Here is a 12,837-nt window from a genome sequence, read left to right as displayed (position 1 = left end):
AGATGTTTTCCATGCATTAAGAAAGGTGGAAGGAAGGCAAAATGATTACCGGCATGGTTAAAAGGTGAGGTGACCCTCCTAGGAGGGAACACCCTTTAAGTGAAACCAAGGGCCGACATTTTCTGTGCACTAATCTTCACATGTTGGATTTATGGAGAACTTTGCATCCTGGGGTGTTCGATTTTACCCATTTAGACTGGGCCTATCCCTCCAAAACCCAGATCGATTATTTATTAATCTCAAAATCTCTGCTCCATAGATTTACTACAGTCTCTATTGGGGATCTGATTATATCAGACCACTTTCCGGTGACAGGGAGTATGACTCTGGGTGAATGGCAAGGTAAGGGGCAATGGAAGACACCTGCTAATTTGGCCAGAGATCCTGAGTTTCTGGGCTATCTGCGGTGTAAATGGAACGATTTTGTACAGTTCAATGGGCAACACCTCAATCAACCCACTCTATTTTGGGAAACAGCAAAAGTGGTGCTCCGAGGTGACATTATTAGTTATAGATCCCACAAATGGAAAATAATGCAGGCAGAGATAATACGCCTAGAATCACGCATGAGTACTCAGAAGCGTACTCTGCCAGTGAACTCTTCAGTTAGAGACTTGGAAGAGTTCAAGGCCACTCAGACAGCACTCAACTCCATTCTTCGTGAAAGGGTGCAGGGATTGCTTTGCAATTTGAAATATCAACTGTTCCAATTTGGGAACAAATCTGGACGTTTAATGGCACAGCTATTAAAAAGCCAGGAATCTTCCAAATTTATTCCAAGTATTCAGGATACAAATGGGTGCCTCAAAACATTGACCAGATATAGCACAAGTGTTTTCTGATTTTTATCAAAAACTGTACTCTGCAGACCTAGTTAATTCCGATGATATTAATAAGTTTTTACAACATATTTCCTGTCCAACCTTGTCTGATGGGGCATTGCAGAAATTGAACCAAGACATAACCCTAGAAGAAGTCTCTGAGGCTATAAAATCTCTGCCTTCATTAAAAGTCCCTGGTCCCGATGACCTTGACTCTTATTTTTACAAATCCTTACTCCCTGACATTTCTGAAAAGCTTTCTGTTTTATATAAGGATATCTCTACGCAAGGTAGTATGCCTGTAACTATGAGAGCAGCCACAATAGTAGTTCTACCAAAACCGAGTAGGGTAGCCAATTCCCCTCTTCATACAGACCGATCTCCCTTCTAAATTTAGACATCAAAATATATGCTAAGATATTAGCAAATAGGTTGAAATATGTTATGCCAGTACTTACCTCACCTGACCAAATGGGCTTTGTCCATGGGAGGCGCTCGATAGTTAACATTCATAAGGTGCAGGCAGCCTTGGAGTGGTGTGACCTTGGTGCTATACCAAACCCTCTTTTGGTTAGTTGCGATGCAGAAAAGGCGTTTGATCATGTGGCATGGCCTTTTTTGCGAAGCGTACTAGACAAATTTGGTTTTGTGGGAAAAATCTTTCAATACATATAGGTACTTTATTCTAACCCCACAGCCAGGATCCTGGTCAACGGCCTCCTATCAGAGGAATATTCCCTCTGTAGAGGAACTCGTCAGGGCTATTTATTTTAACAGTAGAACCCTTAGTTTTTAAATTAAGGAAGTCCTCCGAGGTCTCAGGAATAACGGTGGGACCTCACCAATATAAAACCTTTTTATTCGCTGATGACATTTTGCTCCTCCTCTCAAATGCCAAGAGAGCTCTCCCAGTGGCCTTGCAAATTTTTTTCGGAATACCAGATGATATCTGGATTTAAACTCAATTTAGACAAGACCAAAGCACTGGATATTTCTGGGCATCTGAGATTCTATTAAATACTTGGGAATCTATCTCCACAAACGTCCCTCTCAATGGTATAATATTAATATTCCCCCATTGGTAGAAAAAATGCACCAGAAGTTAGTCAGCTGGCAGAACCTCCCTCTGTCCTTGCAGGGTCACATCGCAGCAATAAAAATGGTTTGGGGCCCCAAACTCCTATACCTCTTCTTGATGCTCCCAGTAGTATTGCGGTCTACGGAGTAACATATATTACAGAAAAGTATGAGATCCTTTATTTGGAGAGAGAAGTGGGCGAGGATATCGTTCTAGACATTATCTGCCCCATGGGCTCAAGGTGGGTTTAGTGTCCTGATTTCAGGGCTTACTTATGGGCGGCCAACCTTCACTTTCTAGGAGACTGGTTAAATAACACTTCTGAATACACTGATTCGGTCCTGGTATCAGTCATTACTGACCCTATAAACTCTAAATTTGTCCTCCATGCTTCCGGACATGAGCTTCAAGAGGCTGGGATTCATTCTGGGTTAGTGAACACAACGAGAAAAGCCTGGTTAGAGAAATGTACACATCTGAAATTATCTCCCCATGTATCCCAAGTTCCAAATCAAAGGGAACCCACGTTTTGCACCACATAGTCTGCCCAAAAGACAATGTCTCTCAGTTTCCTCTGACTTGCTATTTCGGGAGTTTATGGACCCAGTTTCAGGTCAATTTTACTCATTTGAAATGTGCCAGGAGAAATTAGGTATTAAGCCCACACAATTTTTATTATATGGCCAATTGAAAGCTTTTATCACTCACCATATGAGCAACAATCGGGTGCATGACAAATTCAGCTTATGAATCTTTTTTTTTTTTTTAATAATTTCTTTATTGGGGTATGACAACAAGACAAAACCAACCAACAATCAAACTTTCCACATGTACATACCACCAAGTTTTCAAAATTACATATAAAGCCTACCACCCTTATCCCACCCCCCTTGCAGAGAACCTCACTCATAAACCCTCTGGTAGTTTCCAGCATCTATCTTCAACTAAATATATATGAAGAAAATGCACCTCTGAATTGCTATTGGGCTGAGCTTGTGCCACAGAGTAGTAATTAACCCTTTCCAATTATTACACTGACTCCTCCAAGGGTGCTAGTGCCTTAGTACATTGGGGGAGAGCATTATAGTAGCTCCCCCAAATCTCTCAAAAAAGGTGTCTTTTGCGTGGATCAAAATGCTTGTACATGGAACCATATTCCAATTGATATAGCTCCTTCATTAAGGCATTCCAAAGATCCCCAGTAGGTGGGTGCTCTTCAAGCCATTTTAGTAATATGTACATTTTAGCAATCAAACATGCTTTGGACACCAGACCCATATTGTCTACATTTAAACTAAAGTCTCCAATGTCATTGTTCAAGATGCAAGAGGAAAAAGACCAGTGAATATCAGCATGAAATAGATTGGAAAGTTTGCCTCGAACTGTGTCCCAGAAAGCTGATATTGCTGGATAATCCCAGAGACGGTGAATTAATGTTGCTGAAGTCTGAGCACATTTTAAACAGGCGGGCGAGGCAATGCTACCTATCTGGTAGGCTCGTGAAGGTGAGTAGACAATGCGATGAAAAATCCTCTGCTGTAGTTCGCGTAGACCAACATTGTTTGTAATCTGCATTATGGAGTGATAGCTGGATTTAAGCATGTGTTCTTCCAGTACTTCCCCATAATCCCTAGACCATTTTGGAAGTAAGGTCGCAAAAACAGAGAACACTATTACAGAATTGTAAAATTGATACAAACAAGACAAAGAGCCCGTCTTGGCTTTAAGACAGTCCAGTAAAGAATTATAGATAGAGTTAGTAACATTCTCCCCTGCCCCTTGTAGTGCAGCATGCGCAGATGCCTTCAAATGGCCATAGAGGAAAAAGTGATGAGACTGGAGACCCAATTTCTCCTGACACTGGGCAAAGGTGTATATCTGGCCAGTAGTGTGGTCCATCAACTCATGGAGAGGCCAGTTAGGTGTTATGTTGAAATTATGATGAGCATCACTAGCGACTCAGGAGTGGAACCTCGCAATGGGAAGTGATAAGAGACATGCGATGGTAAACCCAAGAGTTTACGAGTGAGACCCCAGATTTTCCTAATAGTTTTTACTAATCTGTGGTGCGTGGGCAGTTTTTCACCCATGTGGGCAGAGACATGTATAATATAACATGGATCAGATGGTGAACACAAGGCCCGTATCAATTGGGGATCTGTATACTCCTGAGTGCCCAAAAGCCAATCCCCCAAAAATCGCAAATTTGCTGCCCATGAGTAGACTATAAAATTTGAAAGCCCATAGCCCCCATGAGTTCTCAGGGCAGTCATCGTTGAATAGGCTAGACGTGCCCTCTTAGCATTCCAAAGACATTTTCACACTGCAGTCTGAATTGTCTGATTATCTTTAGTAAGAAGTATGAAAGGGAGCATGGATAATTTGTATAATATTTGTGGTGCAATAACCATCTTAATCACAGCAATACGTCCTTGTAAAGATAAGGGAAGGGCTCGCCATTCTGCCAGTTTTTGAGTCGCTTTATCAATCACAGGAGGCACATTAAGACTGTACCACTTCTGAGGGTCAGAATGGATGGTGATGCCTAAATATTTAATAGTGGAATCAGCCCATTTCACAAGGAAAATCTGGCCATGTTCCCCGTAAGGCCCCACCTATATCTAATGCCTCAGTTTTATCCAAATTCAATTTGAACCCTGATAAGGACTGATATAATCGAAAAATGGTTATAGCTTTCAGAAGGGCCCTACGGGATAACAGAAGCAGTATATCATCTGCAAACAATAGGGTCAGGTACGATTGGGCCTGAGGGACTACAGCCCAGCTGGGCGCTTCCAGCTCACTACTGCCATCTTTGGTGGTTTACTATATTGTCTAATAAAAGAACTAGTGTGTGTCTGTCTCCTATACTAAGCCTGACCAGTGGTCCCTCTCGGGATTTCCCCCGAGGGCGTAGTCACCTGCCAGTGGTCCAAGGATCCACCAACAACTATTCTAAATAACTACAGATTGCTAAATACCAGCTTTAACAACAGAGCTTTCTGACAGATTGCTAACTCCAAGGATCCGGCTTCTGTCCAGGGTTCCGGTTAAATCCAAGGATCCAGCTTGACTACAGGTTTCGGCTTGACTCCAGAGTTCGGGTAACTACATGGATCCAGCACAACTCAATGCTTTGCAGGCTATACCGGCCTGGCCCAGCGCATTGCGGAACAACAGGATGCCTTGGAAAAACTTACTTCAGCTTTTCATCAACTACACACACAGAAGGTTCAAAGTACTGCTTCTAACCATGAAAGTAAGTTACAGGAGGTAACTTTAAAGACTGCTGTACCACTGGCAGCTCCGATCCGCTTCTCTGGAGAAATACAGAAGACTTGGGGATTTTTAAACCAGTGCTGCATGCACTTTACCTTACAACCATCTTTATTTCCTACTGCTCTCTCCAAGACTACCTACATCCTTTCTTACTTGGATGATAGGGCCTTGTCTTGGGCATCTACCTTGTGGGAGCACAAGGATCCTATTTTGCAGGACATAGAAGGATTTTTTGGACTTATTTAAATCCATTTTTGATGACCCTGATCGAAATTCTGTAGCCGGTTTTGCTTTGGTGGATTTGAAGCAAGGCAACAGATCATTGGCTGAATTTGCCATAGAGTTTAAAACTCTTGCGGCAGAGCTTTGCTAGGACCCCAAATGTCTCAAGACTCTCTTTTTCAGAGGCCTGGATACCAGTTTAAAAGACGAGCTGGCTGCTCGTGAAACACCTGACTTGCTGGACGAATTAGTAGCCTTGGCTACTCAGATTGATCACCGGCTCCGGGACAAGGTGAAGGAACTCCAGCCTAGGATGTTATCTGGGTTGGATCAGGCTAGCTCTATTCCTGCACCTCGAAAGGTTCCAGTAATTTCTGCTGCTGATAAAGATGAACCAATGCAACTTGGTCATGGACATTTGACTTCTAAAGAGAGAAGATTTCGGAAGAAGTGCGGCCTCTGCATGTACTGCGGTCAGCCTGGCCATGATGTCTCTACATGCTCCATTCGTCCGGAACAGACGGGCCTAAGTCCTGCAGGAGGACTGTTCTTAGGCCTTACGGCGTCCTCTCCTCCACTTTCTCTCCCAGTCTCCTTGACCTATGGACCGATATCATTTCAGATTCCTGCCCTGGTGGATTCAGGAGCAGGAGGCAACTTTATTATCAGAAGTCTAGTGGAATATTTGAAGATTCCCCTTATCAAATTGAAAGATTCACTACTGTTATATTCCATTCATGGAGAACCCTTACTGGGCAATGTGACTTGCGAAACTGTACCAGTTACTCTTCGCACCGGAGCACTCCATACGGAATCAATCTCCTTCTTTGTATTGGAAAAGGCTATACATCCTATCGTCCTGGGGTTACCCTGGCTGCAAGTACACCAACCCCAATTTGACTGGGCCTCCCTGGATCTGTCCCATTGGGGCCCAGAATGCCATGGGAGATGTCTTGAGGAGATATCGCCTGTTGCTTGCATGCCTACTACTCCAGTGATGCCAGGACTGCCGCCCCAATACGCATCCTTTGGGGATGTATTCTCCAAAGAGGCGGCTGATATTCTTCCTCCACATAGGTCTGTGCCATAAGACTGAAGCCCAATACTGAGCCACCGAAAGGAAGGGTGTATCCTCTTTCAGCTCTTGAGAATAAAGCTAGGTCGGAATACATTGAAGAAAATCTCCAGAAGGGCTTTATTCGACCATCTAAGTCGCCAGCCGGCGCAGGCTTTTTCTTCTTGGGGAAGAAGGACGGTACCTTATGACCATGTATCGATTACCGAGGTCTAAATGAGATCACGATCAAAGAGCGTTACCCCTTGCCGTTAATCTCGGAGCTGTTTGACCAGCTGCAGGGGGCCAAGATATTTTTAAAGCTTGATCTGAAGGGGGCCTACAACCTCATTCGCATTTGGAGTGGCGATGAATAGAAAACGGCCTTCAATATGCGAGACGGCCACTTCGAGTATCTGGTGATGCCGTTCGGGTTGTGCAATGCACCCGCCATTTTCCAAAATATGATGAACAACATCTTGCGAGATCTGCTGTACAAGAACGTTGTGGTATAACTGGACGACATCTTAATCTTCTCCCAGGATTTGGACACCCACATTGCTGACGTCAAGTAAGTACTCCACCGTCTCCGTGAACATCGGCTGTACGCCAAACTCTCTAAGTGTGAATTTCACAAAGACTCAGTGCCTTTTTTAGGCTACATCGTGTCAAAGAAGGGCTTCCAAATGGACCCTCACAAGCTTGAAAGTATCAAGAATTTGTCCCAACCTACCAACTTGAAGGCTTTAAGGAGATTCCTGGGGTTCACCAACTACTATCGAAGCTTCATAAAGAACTATACTTCTTTAACTGTATCCTTGACTGCGATGACCCACAAGGGTGCCAACATCTCAAATTGGTCAGCGAAGGCCATTTCTGCGTTCGAGAGATTAAAGACTGCCTTCTCCACAGAAGCGTGCTTACGGCATCCAGACCCCAACAAGCCCTTTACTGTAGAAGTTGATGCTTCAGATGAAGGTGTAAGGGTTGTGTTGAGCCAAACAGGAAACTCGAAAGCCTTACATCCCTGTTCGTTCTTCTCAAGAAGATTTTCTCCAGCCGAGAAAAACTAAGGGATTGGCGACAAAGAACTCCTGGCAATAAAGCTCGCATTTGAGGAATGGCGGCCTTGGCTTGAAGGTGCTCAACATCAAATAACCGTATTCACGGATCATAAAAACTTAGAGTAACTCTGCCACGCACAACGTCTAAATTACAGACAGGCCAGATGGTCTTTATTTTTCAATCGTTTCAATTTTGTGCTTAAATTCCATTCTGGAGATCGAAACACCAGAGAAGATGCTCTGTCACGCTCCTTCCATTCGGAGGATGTGCCGGATGAGCCACAGCACATAATTGACCCGAAGAAGATATTCTTGACAACTACCCAGTCCATATCCACTGGCAATGCCATCAATTCTCATCCAGCTTCATGCACTGGATTGTCGCCATCCATACTCAGCGAATTGTCTTCCAAATCTCAAGATTCACCTATCATCAATGCAGAAGATGATTTAGAGATTAAAATCAAAGAGATACTGGATGTTCATAAAAGAGGCAAGAATTTTGAATACCTTCTAAGATGGGAAGGGTTTGGCCCCAAAGTAAACACTTGGGAGCCTCAAACCAATATCTTGGATAAAGAGATGCTTCGTCGATTCCATCTTGCGCATCCTTCAAAACTCAAACCTGGTACCCGAAGAGGAGATCACCCTTTGAAGGGGGGTACTGTTGTGTCCGTCACTGTCCGACGTCTCTGCTTCGCTCACCTTACCTCATTGGCGACTCCCTTCGGGGTTGATGGAAGGCTAGCTGCTGCTGCTCCTCCGGTGTTCCCAGCTTGATGCTGCAAGCCGCCATGTTGACCAGATGCCCGACTGATGTACCAGTGTTGGCATGAACCTCAAGGGCATCCCCCTGAGATGATGTCACCAGCTCCAGATATTTAAGGTCTCAGTTTTCGCTAACAAAACGAGTTAGCAAGGGATTGGTTTACCTAGCTTCCTCCTGGTCGCTGCAGATGCAGATTCGCTCTCCGCAACCCTAGCTACTCTGCCTCCTCGGACTTCACTAGAGGTACCCGCTCCTCAGGGGCTTCGCTCTCTCTTTTTCTTTTCAGGTCGCAGTCCGGAACCGGTACTCGCTCCTCGAGGGCCCACATCCCGGACTTGCTCCTGGATACCACTTCTGCTAAGAAGTCATCGCTGCTTAGAACATCAGTGAATTTCCATCTATGTCTCAGAGCTTTCCCTGGGATCAGGTACTCGCTTCTCGAGGGCCTAATGCATACCATCTCCTGGGCTGCCTCAAGAGGCTATTGTGTGAGTGTTACCATCAAGGACTTGTTCCTGAACGCCGCATGCTTTGCCTACTCACTTTCTTAGATTCTCTACAGCTCAGTCACCTTGGGATCGCTGTTCCAGAACCTGAGGGACTACAGCCCAGCCAGGCGCTTCCAGCTCACTACTGCCACCTTTGGTGTTTTATTATATTGTCTAATAAAAGAACTAGTGTGTGTCTGTCTCCTACACTAAGCCCGACCAGTGGTCCCTCTCGGGATTTCCCCCGAGGACGTGGTCACTTGCCACTGGTCCAAGGATCCACCCACAACTATTCTAAATAACTACAGATTGCTAAATACCAGCTTTAACAACAGAGCCTTCTGACACACCGATGGCGCCAATTGCGCCTGGACGAAGGTTTGCAGACCTTTAAAGAATTCTACCCAGGAAAAGGTTCCTGAGTTTTATAAAACCCAGGAAAAGGTTCCTGGGTCTATACTGAACCCAGCGGTGTTCCCTGAGGGCCCCGTCTGGAGGGCCGAGCTGGGGATAGAGAGGTCCAGGGTACTAACGGTGGATCCAATTTCCTGTACTGACTGGGGGGGACCTTGCCCTGGTTCTCCTAGAGTCGTCTCGCACTATAGGCATAGGGCAGTAGCCTTTTCATGCTGCGCAGCTCTTATGTGGCAGGCTGGGCAGAGGGCTTGTGCTTTGGCTTTCTTGGCCAGTGGTGCCATGGTTTGTGCGCGTAGGGGCGTTCAAGCCCGGTCTGTGCTTTTATATGTGTGCGCCGGGAGGCTTAGATATGCACTCCGGGTGCGCCGAGGGTGTGCGTGTAATCTGCGAAGGTATGCATGCAGGCCAGTATGTGCACTTACGGAGATGCGCACGCCGCTGTGCGCGCAGCCAAACTTGTGTGCCTGGAGCTGTTGAGCGTGTCACTATGCGCCCGGCACCCTCGTGCTTTTTTTGTTTGTATTAACAACCTGCTTTTCAGTTGATTTGGATAATTTGGAATTCTTTAGCTCAGGTGATTCTTTACTTATAGGCACATGGAATCCTTTTGCTTTTATTGGAACCTCTCTGTTGGGATTCCCTAACTTTCCTGTTTCATTACTATCCTTCAAAGATACATTCCTCTGAACCATGCACTGCTGAGTGACTGTCAGGTTTCCCCGAATTTTACGATTTGGGGAACAAATAAACATGGGGATAACTTGCTGATATGGCTTTTACTATCCTTAATCACTAAGCCTGATACTTTTGATGCAATTCCAACATTGCTCTCTGCTTCTACGGAAGGGTTAAGGGAAACTGGAGCACCCGAGGGCCCTGACTTTTATGGTCTGGGAAACTAAGCATGGGGTTAACCTGCACAGTGCAGCAGATACTGGCATAAGCATAATCTTTCTGGGCAGACTGGGTGTGTTGCGCTGCGATGGGGGAGAGCACCAGGGGGCGCTCACCAGCACAGGATGAAATGTGTGCCCTTGCGAAGGAAAATTAGTTTCTTACCTGATAATTTTCGTTCCTGTAGTACCAAGGATCAGTCCAGACTGCTGGGTTATGCCTCCCCTCCAGCAGATGGAGTCAGAGAGAAAACTAAAAGCACCCCCTAGATATACTGGTGTGCCACCTGCGATCCCTCAGTATATGTGATATCAAAGCAGAAGTAATGAATTGACCACTTCAGCCACTGCCCCCAATAAATTTTCTTTGGTTATTATTATTATTATTATTTTTTTTAAACTCAGTGACCAGATCAAGTAGAAACCTCCTTGATAACAGGAAAACAAGTATGACACCAAAGAGTGTACAGTAAAACACCAAAACAACAACTAACTTACCATGGAAACTTTTCCAAACGTTGTGAATATAATCTGCAATTGAAGAGTATCGAACACGAGCGGACTCCCAGAAACCGTGGGCGGGGCGTCTGGACTGATCCTTGGTACTACAGGAACGAAAATTATCAGGTAAGAAACTAATTTTCCTTTCCCTGTACGTACCAGGATCAGTCCAGACTTGTGGGGTGTACCCAAGCTGCCTTAACTGGGGTGGGACCCCGAGAGTCCCGCTCGAATCATGCTGCTCCAGGGCGGCCAGGATTTCCAAGTGGCCGCCCTGCATATTTCTTGGCAAGACACCAATTGATTTTCTGCCCACGAAGTCGCTTGAGAACGCAATGAATGAGCCTTAAGCCCATCAGGGACAGGCTTACCACAGCCAATATACGTGAACGCGATAGCACCCTTCAACCAGTGTGCGATAGTAGCTTTGGATGCCTGAAGTCCCTTCTTGGGCCCATTCCATAACACAAATAGGTGATCCGACCTTCGAAAGTCGTTGGTAACCTCCAAATACCACAAAAGAACCCGACGGATGTCCAAACGCCTCAAGTCTCTACCTTGAGAAGACTGCAGCTCCTCCTCCGAAAAGGAAGGCAATTCCACCGTCTGGTTAACATGAAACGCCGAAACCACCTTAGGCAAAAAGGAGGGTACGGTTCGTAAAGAGACTCCTGACGCAGAAATACGCAAGAACGGTTCTCTGCATGAAAGAGCCTGCAGCTCCGAAACACGACGAGCCGAGGAAATGGCCACTAGGAATACCGTCTTGAGGGTCAAATCCTTCAACGAAGCTGTCTTAATAGGCTCAAAAGGGGCCGCACACAGCCCACGGAGTACCAAGTTCAAGTTCCAGGAAGGACAGGGAACCCTCACAGGAGGACGCAAGTTCCTAACACCACGCAAAAACCGGGCAACATCTGGGTGACCCGCAAGGGAAAACCCCTCGACCTTACCTCTCAAGCAGCCCAGAGCCGCCACCTGAACTCTAAGCGAATTGTACGCCAAACCCTTCTTTAGGCCATCTTGTAAGAACGTAAGGATCTGTCCCACGGACGAACGTCGGGGTGAAATACTTAGAGCACCACACCAGTCGTGAAAAACCTTCCAAACCCTAGCATAAGCAAGCGTAGTGGAAGATTTGCGCACCCGAAGGAGAGTAGAAACAACAGCGTCCGAATAACCTCTTTTCCTCATCTGCTTCCGCTCATAAGCCAGGGCGCCAGACAAAAGTGATCTGCCAGATCGAAAAATACTGGACCCTGACGGAGGAGATTGGGAAGATGTCCCAGACGTAGTGGACCGTCCACCGCCAGATTGACGAGATCCGCAAACCACGGGCGATTTGGCCATTCCGGCACCACGAGAATCACTAGACCTTGATGGGCCTCTATGCGCCGTAACACCTTCCCCACCAGGGGCCACGGAGGAAACACATAAAGAAGGATGCGACGGGGCCACGGAAGCACCAACGCATCTACACCTTCCGACCCGTGTTCCCGTCTTCGGCTGAAGAAACGCGCCGCTTTCGCATTTAGCCGAGTCGCCATCAAGTCCAAGCGCGGGGTCCCCCAACGCCAGGTGATGAGATGCATCGCCTCTGCCGACAGCTCCCATTCTCCTGGATCTAGATGCTGCCGACTGAGGTAATCTGCCTGAACGTTGTCCACGCCCGCAATGTGGGTGGCCGCGATGCGCGATAAATGACGTTCCGCCCAGTCCATCAACAACGCCGCCTCTGTCGCCACTGCCCGACTTTTTGTGCCGCCTTGCCGATTTATGTACGCCACGGTGGTCGCGTTGTCCGACAGAATCCGTACTGCTCGGCCACGCAAAATCGGGAGGAGACGCAAGGCCAGTCGTACTGCTCTGGTCTCCAAGCGATTGATGGACCAGGTGGACTGGAGCGCTGACCAGGTCCCCTGGACCGCTCAGGACTGACAGACCGCCCCCCAGCCGGAGAGGCTGGCATCCGTCGTCACCACTATCCGTCCTGGATAGTGGTGACGACGGATGCATCGCGGCCACCCACATTGCGGGTGGTGGACAGAGGCTCCAGGTCCACTCCCTGCAGGAGATGGTCCGGAGTTAGCCACCGGGAGAGACTGGAATGGGCCGGCTCCACCAAAGGCAACTCCAGCCCGTAATCCTCGGATCTGGGATCCCAACGAGAAAGAAGCGCTCTTTGTAACGGCCGCATATGCGCAAAAGCCCACGGCACCATCTCCAGAGTAGACACCATATGACCAATGAC

The 12,837-nt window shown here is 46.8% G+C and overlaps 1 protein-coding gene across 2 annotated transcripts in view; it reads right to left on the bottom strand.

The window, feature by feature from the left end:
* Positions 1-12,837, bottom strand: part of ERICH2 (glutamate rich 2) — a 172,702-nt gene that overhangs the window by 153,105 nt on the left and 6,760 nt on the right. The window contains exon 1 of one of the 2 annotated variants that reach the window (XM_029605742.1): positions 2,262-2,321. The exons of the other annotated variant lie outside the window; for it this stretch is intronic. Coding sequence (XP_029461602.1) covers positions 2,262-2,300 — 39 coding nt within the window. The 5' untranslated portion in view covers positions 2,301-2,321. Of the gene's footprint in view, positions 1-2,261; positions 2,322-12,837 lie in introns of those variants that run through there. 2 annotated transcript variants of the gene reach the window in all.

Source organism: Rhinatrema bivittatum, chromosome 6 (genome assembly GCF_901001135.1).
Source record: "Rhinatrema bivittatum chromosome 6, aRhiBiv1.1, whole genome shotgun sequence".
NCBI lineage: Eukaryota > Metazoa > Chordata > Amphibia > Gymnophiona > Rhinatrematidae > Rhinatrema > Rhinatrema bivittatum.
This window is presented reverse-complemented; position numbering and strand designations above follow the sequence as displayed.